At 37.4% G+C, this 14547-nt stretch overlaps 1 protein-coding gene across 1 annotated transcript in view; it reads left to right on the forward strand.

Annotated features, from left to right (window-relative positions):
* RLF (RLF zinc finger) overlaps positions 1-14547 on the forward strand; it is an 80123-nt gene that overhangs the window by 18170 nt on the left and 47406 nt on the right. Inside the window, 2 exon segments of the mRNA XM_070368202.1 lie at positions 13157-13311; positions 14216-14297. Of these exon segments, the coding sequence (XP_070224303.1) occupies positions 13157-13311; positions 14216-14297 (237 nt within the window).

Here is a 14547-nt window from a genome sequence, read left to right on the forward strand (position 1 = left end):
AGCAGCAGCAACAGCACATGTCAAGTCTCCCTTTTAAGGCTGAATAATATTCCATTGTGTTTATATGCCACAATTTGTTCATCTATCCCTTGATGTATTCTTGGATTGCTTCTACCTATTGTAAATAATGCTGCTATGAACATGGGTACAAATAACTCTCCAAATCTGTACTTTCAGTTCTTTTGGGTATATATTCAGAAGCAAAATTACTAGATCATATGGTAATTCAGTTTAATTTTTGGAGAAACCACCATACATTTTGCACAGTGGCTGTACCATTTTACATTCCCATCGACAATGCACAGGGGTTCCACATTTTCCACATCTTTACAAACAATTGTTATTCTGTTTGATCTTTTCAGATGCTTATTGGCCACTTATGTATCTTTGGAGAAATCTAAGTCCTTTGCCTATTATTGTTGGGTTGTTTTTTCTGATGTTGTGTTTTAAAACTTCTTTATATATACTGGATACTAATCCTTTAACAGGTATATGATTTGGCAAATATTTTCACCTGTTCTGCAGGTTTTCTTTTTACCACAAGGATAGTGTCCAGATTTCAGGGTAGACAAGTTTTTATTTTGATATAGTTCAGTTTATATATTTTTACTTTCGTTATGTAATGCTGTTGGTATCATATCTAAGAAATAATTTCCAAATCCAATATCATGAAGCTTTTTCCCATTGTTTTCTTCCAAGAGTTTTATGATTTTAGCTCTTAGATCTATTTTTTCCTTTTTTCTTTATTTGAAGTATAGTTGATTTACAGTATGTGTTAGTTTCAGGTGTACAGCAAAACTATTCAGTTACTTTTTTTTTTCAGATTGTTTTCCATTATAAGTTATTGCAAGATATTGCATATAGGTCTCTGTGTAATACAGTAAATCCTTCTTGCTTATCTGTTTTATGTGAAGCAGTTTGTATCTATTAATCCCATAGTGCTCCTAACTTATCGCCCACCTCCCCCTTTAGTAACCATAAATTTATTTTCTGTGTCTGTGAGTCTGTTTTTTGTATATAGATTCATTTGTAGCATTTTTTAGATTCCATGTATAAGTGATATCATAAGGTATTTGTGTTTTTCTATCTGATTGACTTCATTTAGTATGATATTCTGTAGGTCCCATCCGTGTTGCTGCAAATGGCAATATTTCATTCTTTTCTGTGACTGAGTAATATTTCATTTTGTGTGTTTGTGTGTGTACACGTGCACACATACTTGTACGACATCTTAAGTCAGTTGTCTTTTGATGGGCACTTGAATTTTTTCCATCTTGGATATTGTAAATAGTGCTGCTGTGAACATTGGGGTACATGTATCTTTTTAAATTAGAGTCTTTGTCTTTTTGGTATTGGTACCCATGAGTAGAATTGCTAGATCATGTGTAGCTTTCTTTTTCGTTTTTGAAGTAACCTTCATGCTGTTTCCTGTAGCGTCTGCACCAGTTCACATTCCCAGCAAGAGTGTAGGAGGGCTCCCTTTTCTCCACAGCCTCTCCGGCATTTGTTATCTTCATACTTTCTGATGATAGCCATTCTGACTGATGTGAAGTGATACCTCATTGTGGTTTTATGTTTCTCTAATGGTGATGTTGAGTATCCTTTCATGTACCTGTTGGTCATCTGTATGTTTTGTTTTTGGAGAGATCCCTGTTTAGGTCTTCTGCCCATTTTTTGATTGTGTTGTTTGGTTTTTTGATATCGAGTTGTACAAGTTATTGGTATATTTTAGATATTAATCCCTTGTCAGTCATATCATTTGCAAATGTTTTCTCCCATTCCCTGTTTCAAAAAAAGACATTTCATTTTGTTGATAGTTTCCTTTGCTGTGTAACAGGTTTTAAGTTTGATTAGGTCTTGTTTAGGGTTTATTTTTGCTTTTATTTCTTTTCCTTGGGAGTCTGATCTTAGATCTATTTTGAGTTAATTTATGTATATGGTATACGGTAAGAGACAAATTCTTTTCCATATGAATATTCAGTTTTTCCAGTAGCACTTGTTGAAAAGACTGTTCCTCTGCTGAATGGTCTTGGCACCTTGGAAAATCATTTGACCATATATATGAGGGTTTATGGCCCTAGTGGTAAAGAATTCGCCTGCCAGTGCAGGAGACATAAGAGACGCCAATTTGATCCCTGGGTCTGGAAGGTCTTGTGAAGGAGGGCATGGCAACCCACTTGCCTGGAGAATCCCATGGGCAGAGGAGCCTAGTGGGCTACATACAGTCCATAGGGTAACAGTCAGACGTGACTGAACCAATTTAGCACACACAAATGCATGCACACGACGGTTTATTTCTGGACTCTCTAGTCTGTTTCGTTGGTCTGTGTGTGTTTATGCCAGTACACACTGCTTTGATTACTGTAGCTTTGTAGTAAATTTTGAAATCAGAAAGTGTGACATAGGGGGAAAAAAAAGTGTGAGATCTACAACTTTATCCTTCTTTTCAAGTTTGTTTTGGCAATTCAGGGTCCCTTGAGATGCCCACCCCCCCTCTCGCAAAACTGAGATTTTGATAGGGATTTCATGAATCTGTGCATTGCTTTGTGTAGAATTGACATCTTACACTGTTGTCTTCCATTCCATGAACATTTTTGTGTCATGTCTTGCCATTTATTTGTGTCTTCTTTAGCATCTTTGATTAAGCTTTAATATTATAGTTTTCAGTGTGTAAGTCTTTCACTTTGAAGCTTGGTTAAGTTTATTCCTCTGTTTTTAAAATTTGTTAATTTTTGGCTGCACTGGGTCTTTGTTGTAACCCATGGGCTTTTCATTGTTGCATGTGGGCTTTCTCTAGTTGTGGCACAAGGAGCTACTCTTCATTGCAATACATGGGTTCTCAATTTGGTGGCTTCTCTTGTTGAGGACCACGGACTGTAGGGCGGGTGGGCTTCAGTAATTGGAACACAAGGGCTTAGTTGTCCAATGGCATGTGGGCAGACCTGGGGTTAAACCCAGGTCACTTGCATTGGCAGGCATATTCCTAACCACTGGATCAACAGGAAAGTCACTATTCCTGTATTTTTTATGCAATTATAAATGGAATGATTGACTTCTTTTTCAGATTGTTCATTGTTGTTGTATAAAAACACAACTGAGGGAATTCCCTGGCGGTCCAGTAGTTAGGACTCTGTGCTTTCATACCTGGCTGGGGAACTAAGATCCTGCAAGCTGTGTGTTGCAGCCAAAAACAAAAAAACAACACAGCTGATTTTTGTGTGTTGATTTCATATTGTGCAACTTTTCTGAACTTGTTTATTTGGTTAGTTTTTTTGATGTGGAATTTTCAATATTTTCTACATATAAAATCATGTCATCTGCAAACAGTGATACTACTTTTCTTTTCAATTTGGATGCTGTTTATTTCTTTTTCTTGCCTAATTGCTCTCACTAGGACTTCAAGTACTGTATTGAATAGAAATGGGGAATGTGGACATCTTTCTTCCTGACCTTAAAGGAAAAGCTTTAAGTCTTTCACCATTGAGCATAATGTTAGGATTTTTCATTCATGGTCTATATTATTTTGAAGTACTTTTCTTCTGCTCCTAGTGTGTTGAGTGTTTATCATGAAAGGTTACTGAATTTTTCAAATATTCTTTCTACATCAGTTGAGGTGGCGTGAGGTTTTTTCGCTTCATGCTCTTAATGTGATTTCATATGCTGAACCATCCTTGCATTCCAGGAATAAATACCACTTGATCATAGTGTATAGTTTATTTTAATATGCCATTGAATTCAGCTTGCTAATATTTTGTTGATGATTTTTGTATCATAAGGGATATTGGTCTGTAGTTTTCTTTACTTGTAGTCTTTGGCTTTGATATCAGAGTCATGCTGGCCTCATAGAATGAGTTAGAATTTGTTCCTCTTCAATTTTGGGGGGAAGTTTAACTGTTGATACTGTTCTCATTCAAGCTCTCTTCCTTACTATTATTGATAACTGAGATGAAGATACCATATAGATGCTGTAGTAATTAAAGATATCATAAAATATCATGAAAATTTTTATTCAATCACAGTAGTAATGAAAGGATTGTAAGTTGAATAAACAAAATACTGTATTTGCCCTATCCATGTGACCTTGAAAAGATTGTATTTAGGTTGTAATGTACAATAATTGTGATAATTTCTCAATCTGTCGATATCTTACATAAATAATAGGAATATAAATTGGAACAAATTTTCTGGTGCAGAATTTAGCACTGTGTAAATTCTTAAAAATTATGCATCCTTTGACCCAGCAATTCTATTTATAGAACATTGTGCTAAATATTATAATAATTATATAAATATTGCATATAGAAATTTCTAACTTTGCATAGTAATGAAAAGTTAGAAACCATCATGTCCAGAAACAGGGACTTGTGTAATAAATTGTAGTATACACATGAGGTATAAAAATATTGGTGTTGAAGAAAGTTTTACAAAATAATATAGCTTGAGTCCATTAATATGCTACTATTTAGGCATAAAAACCCCTCAAACTTAATTTTATCTGTTAACAGTGGTCTGTTTGGGGAGTAGTGGTAGTGTTTATTAATGACATTTTTATTTTTACTTCTCCACTTATCTATATTTTTTTAAACAATAAAGGGTATTTTATTACAAAAATTTATTATTTTATTAAAGCAAAAGATATATTTGTAAAATTTTTATGTATTTATTTTTGGCCTTATTGGGTCTTTGTTGCTGCAAGGGCTTTTCTCTAGTTGCAGAGAGCTGACGCTGCTCTCCAGTTGCAGTGCACGGGCTTTTCATTGTGGTTTCTCTCATTGCAGCTTTCGTGGTTGCGGCTCCTGCCTCTAGAGTAGAGGCTCAGTAGTTGCGGCGCACAGGCTTAGCTGCTGTGTAGTATGTGGCATCTGCCCGGAGCAGGGATTGAACCTGTGTCTCCTGCATTGGCAGGCAGATTCTTTACTACTCAGCCACCAGGAAAAAGCCCAGCAAAAGATATTTTTTTAAATTGAAAATGAAATTAGAAAGCATAGTTAAATCCCATGACAGAATCAGTATCTAAAAATAATCTTGGTCGGCTAGGATGATGGATTGCATCCAGTGAAAGTTAATCAGAATAGATAAATAGGTAGGTAGATAAAGTAACAAGTCATATTTCTGGGTTTAAAAAGCCAACTATAACCAATATAAAAAGTGTGAGGTGCAGTCTAATAGCCATGTATGTTTTAAGACTTAAAAGTTGTAATTTACTCTAGCCACTTTCTGAATGTAAGCAGCCAGCTGTTCACTTCCCATTCCATTTCATCTCACACCCAGCTTAGTCTCTTCGAGAGAAATCTCCTATGCTTCCTCACCAAGTGATGTTAAGTCTTGTCACTGTTTTGCCCCATCTGTTCTATTGATTTTTTATGATTTTGTTCAAGTTGCTGTCTACCTGTATTTCTTTTCCCCTCACTTTCGCATTTGCAGACTTGACCCATACCTCAGAAATCCAACTCAAGTGCTACCCTGCTGGAAGTCTGTCATAGTAGAGTCACATTTTACTCAAATTTATTTAATTCTGGGAATTTCATGTGTTGAGAAATTAAAATCAATAAGATTTCTCGCTTACTGGCCAAAATTTAAAATAATGCAAATCCTCTTCTATTAAAAGTCACATACAGATTTAACAGTAAGGACCAAGTACCAGATACCATTTGTCACTTCTTTGTGAACCACCAACATTCTAGTGTGGAGTGTCAGTCTCACTATGGCTGAAAAACTTTCCCCAGAAGCAGTCATTTTAAATGGGAATTAAATGTTGTAAACTCTTGGGAAGAAGATCAAATGATACCTATGATACTACTTGTTGTAGAAGATTAAAGCTAATGCTTGGGGGCAGGAGGGGCAGAATTTAAAATACAAGTAAAATAGTTGTAGAATTGTGCATTCTTGAAAGTCTTGTAGCAGAGTGGTTAAGTGTGGGCTCTGGAGTCAGATGACCACAGTTCAAATCCTAAATCCAGCATTTACTACAATGGTGACTTTCAGAAAATAATCTCTCTGTGCTTTTGTTACCTCATTTTAAAAATCGGCTGGTGATAAATCACTTAGCTCTTTGGGTTATTGTATTAAATGTTAGTACCATGTAAAGCTCTTAGGAAAATACCTAGTGCATAGTGTGTGCTCAAAAATACTATCTATGATTATTCCACTGGAAAAGTTAGTCTCAAACCATTTGAGTCTTAAATCGGAATGCATCCCTGCATAAACAATGACCATTATGAAAAAAATTTCTCCTTCCCTGGTAGTTTTCAGAGAATAGTCCAGATGCTAACCAGCCTGTTTGAAACCATATAGTGAGGAATGTAGATAGAATTGGGATAAGGGGAGATAATCTTTCCTTCTTCCTGTAAATATAATAATGCTTAATAAAGAAAATTTGGGAAGAATTTCAGAAAAACATAAAAATGGTACAAAATTGTTTATAATCCTACTACTGTTGTTCAGGTGCCCAGTTGTGTCTGACTCTTTGCGACCCCATGAACTGCAGCACGCCAGGCCTCCCTTTCCCTCACAATCTCCCAGTTTGCCCAAGTTCATCTTCATTGCATCGGGGATGCCATCCAGCCACCTCTGACGCCTGCTTCTCCTTCTGCCCTCAGTGTTTCCCAGCACCAGGGACTTTCCAATGAGTCGTCTGTTCGCATCAAATGACCAAAATACTGAAGCTTCAGCATCAGTCCTTCCAGTGGTTCTTCCTAACGTTAATACGGCTGTATTCCTTCTAATTTTTCCCCCGTGCATTAATTTTTTATGTACAAAGAACTTATGATTATAACACATAACAGAACCGAAGAGTATTTAACCTAGAGAAGTAAACTGTTGTGGCATTCCAGATGACGGATGTTCAGAGCTTGGTCTAGGCCACTGGCTATGGAAATAAAGCATAAGATCAGAGACAAAGGTATTAATGTTTTTGCCATTGAGTCAATAAGCTTTGGTGTGGTGATTTCAGAGAGAGTTTTTTTTAGCTCTGGCTCCTGAAAAGAGACAGATGGAACATAGGAGGAAGAGCATATTTGCTGGGGAAGATGTTTGTTTTCACCATGTTGAATTTTAGATTTGAATAGGACATCCAGATGGAAATGTCTAACAGGCATTTGAGGTATATAGCAAGGACTTGAGAGAGAATCTGCCTGAGATATGAATGAGAACATCCTGTGAGAATGTTTAAAATAAAGATGGTATCTGATTGGGCTAAGTGTACTTAGTTCTTTAAGGGCAGGAATGGAGTCTTCATCTCTTTTACCCTCCACATTATTGCTACATAGTAAACTTTAGTAGAATAAATAAGTTTACTGAAACAAAGAGAAGAGGCCATTAATTTGGCCATTAATTTGGTTTCTGAAGAATGCCAATGAACTTGAGGGAGTCATAATTATCATTTACTGCCCTTTTCTTAGTTTTGTTGGTGTCTAAAATTTAAATTTCTAAAAAGAAATAAAAGACTCCCATTTTTCTTTTCTGCTTTTGATGGAATTTTGTTTACATGAGTTACTTTAAAATGTTATTTCAGTTCAGTTCAGTGGCTCAGTCGTGTCTGACTCTTTGCAACCCCATGAATTGCAGCACGCCAGGCCTCCCTGTCCATCACCAATTCCCTAAGTTCATTCAGACTCACATCCGTTGAGTCGGTGATGCCATCCAGCCATCTCATCCTCTGTCGTCCCCTTCTCCTCCTGCCCCTAATCCCTCTCAGCATCAGGGACTTTTCCAATGAATCAGCTCTTTGCATGGGGTGGCCAAAGTATTGGAGTTTCAGCTTTAGCACCAGTCCTTCCAAAGAAAACCCAGGACTGATCTCTTTAGGGTGGACTGGTTGGACCTCCTTGCAGTCCAAGGGACTCTGAAGAGTCTTCTCCAACACCACAGTTCAAAAGCATCAATTCTTTGGCGCTCAGCTTTCTTCAGAGTCCAACTCTCACATCCATACATGACCACTGGAAAAACCATAGCCTTGACTAGACGGACATTTGTTGGCAAAGTAATGTTATTTGGATGGCTATAATTCATTCAGTTTAATCTTGCGTTCTTAAAACCTATGATAGTAAAGAAGATTGTTCCAGTGGTTCTTTCAGTGTCCAGAGTATGCACATAGTGGATATGTTAAGGACACCTCCCTTGTAAAAAAAAATTTTTTTTAGCCATTTTAACTTTTTGTTTTATATTGAAATATAGCCGATTAACAATGTTGTAACAGTTTCAAGTGAAGAGCAAAGGGACTCAGCCATTCTCCCCCAAACTGTCCTTTCACCCAGGCTGCCACGTAACGATGATCAGAGTTCCCTGTGCTATATACGGTAGGACCTTACTGGTTTCCATTTTAAATATAGCAGAAAAGGACACTTCTTTAATGTGATTAACATATAAGGGGGAAAAGATTTGGGAATATAAAAAGTATATAAATAAGTATAGGGGAAAATGTAAACATAAGTACTCACAGGGTATTGAATCTTGTGTGACTTGGGAGGCTTAATTGGACGTCTGTGTCAGAAGACACTAGATTGGTGGCAGGAGCTTCTGAGAAGAACAGCCTCGTCTCTGTTCCCTCCGCGCTTCTCTCTGCACATGGTGGCCAGCAGCTGGTTAATTTGCACATGTGGTTTCAACCGTCAGGTTGTGTTGACTCATTCTGAAAGCTCCAGGATAGGCCCCTGTGTCTTTCCCCCTAGTACCTAGCTCCTTACTGGAGTAGGCTATGAAAAAATATTTGGCAAATGAATAGAATGATGAATTTATTCAGTAAAATGGTAAATTTATTCAGTAAACATTTAATGAGACTTGAATGTCTTATGGAGATGGAAGTGAGTGGAGGAGTGTTTGGCCTACTAAGGTTGATAAGATGTTACCTGATCTTATGGAACATAAATTCTGATATTGAATATAAATTTGTAAAGCCTTCTGGTTTTCAGATTAACCAATGCAGAAAATAAGTAATTTGCTGACCTAAAACAGTTTCTTTCTGACATAGATTTTAAGAGATTTTTTAAGAGATATGTGAAATAATCCAAAATCACTATGGATGGTGACTGCAGTCATGAAACTAAAAGATGCTTGTTCCTTGGAAGAAAAGCAATGACAAACCTAGACAGAGTATTAAAAAACAGAGACATCACTTTAAAAAGCAGAGACATCAGTTTGCTTACAAAGGTCCATATAGTCAAAGCTTTGATTTTTTCCCAGTAGTCATGTATGGATGTGAGAGTTGAACCATAAAGAAGGCTGAGTGCCAGAGATGCTTTCGAACTGTGGTGCTGGAGAAGACTCTCTTGAGAGTCTCTTGGACAGCAAGGAGATAAACCTGTCAGTCCTAAAGGAAATCAACCCTGAATATTCACTGGAAGGACTGATGCTGAAGTTGAAGCTCCAGTACTTTGGCCCCCTGATGTAAAGAGCTGATTCATTGGAAAAGACCCTGATGCTGGGAAAGATTGAGGGCAGGAAGAGAAGGAGGCGATAGAGGATGAGATAGTTGGATGTCATCACCAATTCAGTGGACATGAGCTTGAGCAAACTCCAGGAGATAGTGAAGGACAGGGAAGCCTGCAGTTCATGGATTTGCAAAGAGTCAGACATGACTTAGGGACTGAACAGCAAGTATGAAGTCTTATTTATGTAACTAATAAGCACACAATTCTGCATGCTTTCTCTTCACTCATTTAGCTAGAAAGGATTATTATGGGATCAGTTTTATGATCCTCTGTTATCATTCAGTTTTTTCTTATTTTATTAAAATTTGGGATTTGATTAGATGGGGACATAATGCTCTTCTGAAAATATAGAAGGAGTCCACTTCTCTAAAGTGACTGGTAAAGCAGCAAGATACTTAATTGAATGGATGTACTGAAATAGTAGGTTGGTGCAAAAGTAATTGTGATTTTGCGTTGTTGAACTTTGCTGTTTGAAATTGGAATATATTCTTAAATTAATGTGGTTATGTTACACATCATTTTCATGCACATTTCTCACTTTATGGTTTTTGCTAATGACTTGTTGCTTTCTGTATATTTTATATTTGTTTTAGACTGTGGAAATGATGTTAGACAAAAAGCAAATTAGAGCGATTTTCTTGTTCGAGTTCAAAATGGGTCGTAAAGCAGCAGTGACAACTCAACATCAACAGCGCATTTGGCCCAGGACCCCTCCTGTGCACACAGTGCGGTGGTGGTTCCAGAAGTCTTGCAGAGGAGACGAGAGCCTTGGAGACGAGGAGCATAGTGGCCGGCCGTCAGAAGTTGTTGTTCAGTCGCTCAGTCGTGTCTGACTCTTTTGCAGCCCCGTGGACTGCACCATGCCTGGCTTCCCTGTCCTTCACTATCTCTTGAAGTTGACAGTGCCCAATTGAGAGGCTCATCGAAGCCGATCCTTTTACAGCTACATGCGAAGTTGACAAAGAACTCAACTCCTACCATTCTACAGTTGTTTGGCATTTGAAGCAAATTGGAAGAAGCTCAGCTAGTGGGTGTTTGACTGCGAAAAAAAAAAAATCGTCTTTTTGAAGTGTTGTCTTCTATTTTTCTGTGCAACAACAATGAACGTTTCTTTTTTTTTAAAAAAATTTATTTCATTTGTTTATTTGGCTGTGCCTGGTCTTAGTTGCAGAACGTGGGATCTTTGATGCGGCCTGTGGGTTCTAGCTCCCTGACCAGGGCTTGAACCCAGACCTTCTGCTTTGAGAGCACGGGGTCTTAGCCGCTGGGCCACCAGGGAAGTCCCCAATGAACCATTTCTTGATTGGACTGTGATGTGCAACAAAAGATAAATTTTATATTACAGCTGGTGATGACCAGCTCAGTGGTTGGACTGAGAAGAAGCTCCAAAGCACTTCCCAAAGCCAAACTTGCACCAAAAAGGGTCATGGTCTCTGATGGCCTGATCCACTACAGCTTTCTGAATCCCGGCAAATGTGTGCTCAGCAAATTGAGGAGATTCACCCAAAATTGCAATGCCTGCAGGCGGCATTGGTCAACAGAATGGGCCCAATTCTTCTCCACGACAATGCTCGACCACACGTCACACAACAAATGCTTCAAAAGTTGAATGAATTGGTCTATGAAGTTTTGCCTTTTCCACCTGACCTCTCACCAACCGACTACCACCTGTTCAAGCATCTCAACAACTTTTTGCAGGGAAAATGCATCCACAATCAGCAGGAGGCAGAAAATACTTTCCAAGAGTCTGTCAAATCCCCAGGCACGGATTTTTATGCTACAGGAATAAACAAACCAACTTCTTGTTGGCAAAAATGCATTGATTGTAATGGTTCCTATTTTGATTAATGAAAATGTGTTTGAGCCTAGTTATAATGATTTAAAATTCACAGTGCGAAACCGCAATTACTTTTCTTACCAACTTAATAGCTTAAGTATCTTGATCATTCAAGTATGCAATGATCAGATAATTCAGTGTGTAAGTTAAGTGAGCTTTTAATAAAGTATATGATATAATGGTTTATCATTAGTTTCCCTGTTTGTTTTTTTTTTTTCATAATCAAGACAGTACTTAATTATCAGAACTGATACAGGGACTGTTCTTGTAAAACCTACAGGAAAAAACTACAGAAAATCAGTGGAATCCTGCAATACCACCAAGCTATTTGTACTTTGCTAGGCAGAAAGATCAGAATATAGGAAGTTAGGAATCCTTGAAGAGATTGTTACTGAAGTAGCCTTAACTGCCTACCTACCCAGTCAGAATGTGTTTTCTAGGGGGCGGGAAACTTGGATAATTCAAGTCTTAACCTGTTAATTAAGCATGTATCAATTAAGCATAAGCAAAACCTATTCAGTTGTTAGAGGAAAGAAGTATATTACTAGAAGGGAGAGCAACTTTGTGGAACCTAGAGAGACTCCAAACAAGAACTTAGCATATTTTCCACAATGTCCAAAGAGAAGAGAAGCCAGCTTTCCATTGTGATTTGAACATGTAATTTTTCAGGCCTTCTGGTTTTCCTTTGTTTTAGATTTTTAACTCACCAGAAAACCTATTATATCAAAATATGGGGAATGAGGTACTCTAGGTGTTAATATGACTGTCCCCTTTGTAAACAAATAAACTGGCATCTGGGATTGTTGTTTGGTCGCTAAGTCGTGTCTGACTTTTTGCAACCCCAAGACCTGCAGCACGCCAGGCTTCCCTGTCTTTCACTATCTCCCAGAGTTTGCTCAAACTCCTGTCCTTTGAGTCAGTGATGCCAACCAACCATCTCATCCTCTGTCACCCCCAGCTCCTCCTGCCCTCAGTCTTTCCCAGCATCAGGGTCTTTTTTAATGAGTCAGCTCTGCATCGGGGGGCCAAAGTACTGGACCTTCAGCTTCAGCATCAGTCCTTCCAATGAATATTCAGGGTTGATTTCCTTTAGGATTGACTGGTTTAACTTCCTTACTGTCCAGAGGACTCTCAAGGGTCTTCTCCAGCACCACAGTTTGAAAGCATCATTTCTTTGGTGCTCAGGCTTCTTTGTGGTCCGTCTCTCATCCCTACATGACTCTTGGAAAAACCATAGCTTTGACTATAGGACCTTTGTAAGTAAAGTGATGTCTCTGCTTTTTAATATGCTGTCTAGGTTTGTCATAGCTCTTCTTTTGAGGAGCACTTCTTTTGATTCATGGCTACTGTCACTGTCCACAGTGATTTTGGAGCATCTGGCATGTATGTTAGTTTTCGAAATAACTTCATTAAATATAACCATAACCTTTTATAAATTAGTAAGTGTAAATTAAGCCTAATCAGTCCTATGTGGGAAAAAAGAGCTAAGGGCCACACACAGCAATGTCTTTTGTATAAGGCAGGAATCATAATCTTGTATAGCCATTGTATTGGTACATGGTTGGTGCTCAATTTAGTGTTGTATTAATGAAACTAATTACTAAATTTCAGAGATGATAACTCCAGACCTCTATTGAGAACAACTATCAGCATTTTATGGCTCTATTCGTAGATTTATTCTCATGTCAAAAGAGCAGTTCTGGCTTTTCTTTAATTCAACAGAAACAGTTCATTAAGTGATGAAAATAGAATTCTCTCAAGAAACTAGTGCCAAATAAAAGGAGTGTGCATCTGTTAGAAAAAAGGGAAGGGGTAGTGCATTTGAGAACAAAGATAGTCTTGTTTGTTTCATTGTCTTTATTTTTAAAATAATTAAAACTTTATTTTTTAGACCTTGTTGCAGTATGCAAGCAACAAGAACGCATCAGAACATATTGTGTATCTCCTGGAGGTGTATCGGCTTGCCATCCGAAGCTTCGCCAGTGCTCGCCCGTATTTAACTACTGAGTGTGAAGATGTCCTGTTAGTGCTTGGCAGATTAGTACTGTAAGTTTAAGAACTTAAATCACTGTTAAAATTGAGTATTTTTGGTTGTAATGTTTGCCGGACTTCTCTTTACTATGGCATCACATTGTTTAAAGGGTCATACCTTTGAATGAAATTTCCTTTGCTCTGACCCCTTTATATTCCCATTTTCAGGAGACAAGTATAAGTGAAACTGCAGCCAAGCAGCCTGATATTTAATTGCCCCTACAGTCTCTTTTTCTCCTCAGGCTTAGATTGATAACATTTTCTTTCTGTCCTTAGGTATAGATCAACTGAAGTGACAGAGTATCTGGAAGGTGTAGTGGTCTTTGAGGGAATTACTGTGAAATTCTGCAACTCAGTTGTATTATTTGAGTTTTACTAGCAGAAAGTATCAGGGCACAGTGTAAAATTACCACCCTAAGAGCCCATAACGATTTAGTTGATATTTTAATACTTCACTGCCTAATAGCAGACAGAATTACACCTTTAATGTATTTTATTTGCAGAGTGAAAAAATATAACAGCTGTTAGTTTTTAGTTCTGGAATCACCTTGATTCAGTTTACAGATTGTTGGTAGGATAAATTTTAGTCTGGATGATCGATTTTACTTTTCTGTGGTCTTAACTGTTTTCTTTCCTATTTTCCAAAATCCCAGACCTCTAACATCATACTATTTTTGGAACACAAACATTCCTTGTCTTATAATCCTATTATTCCTTCTCTAAAGCTTCATAGTTTTTCTTTTTTCTCTTTTTTAAAGTTGAAAAGTTAATATAACAATGTTGAATAAAATTTTGAAGAGTAAAAAACAAATTTGAAATAGTCTAAATATATCTAAAATGTGTATTGTGTCACTGTCATACTGTACTTGATTATGACTATAACCAGTGTTATATACTGACTTAGTTTTTCATATTCTAGGAGTTGTTTTGAATTACTGCTTTCAGTGTCTGAAAGTGAACTGCCATGTGAAGCCTGGGTACTCTTCCTTCAGTCTTTACAGGTGGGTTGATTTGGCCTCAAAAAAGGTCTCTGTTTGGATATCTAAGACACCTAGTTAATTTCTCCCAGCAAACTGAAATTGGAAACTTAGAACAAAAACAAGTTCATTATATATTGTATTAAGTTCATGGAATGAGAAAGAGGCCTTCCAGATGAAGAGAGTATCCTAAAAATTATTGGGTTTTTTTTCCCTTTCATTTGGTTTTGTTAGTCTTTACATAGCTTAGAAGTCAACAAAAAATTTTTCATTC

Source organism: Bos mutus, chromosome 3 (genome assembly GCF_027580195.1).
Source record: "Bos mutus isolate GX-2022 chromosome 3, NWIPB_WYAK_1.1, whole genome shotgun sequence".
NCBI classification, from domain to species: Eukaryota; Metazoa; Chordata; class Mammalia; order Artiodactyla; family Bovidae; genus Bos; species Bos mutus.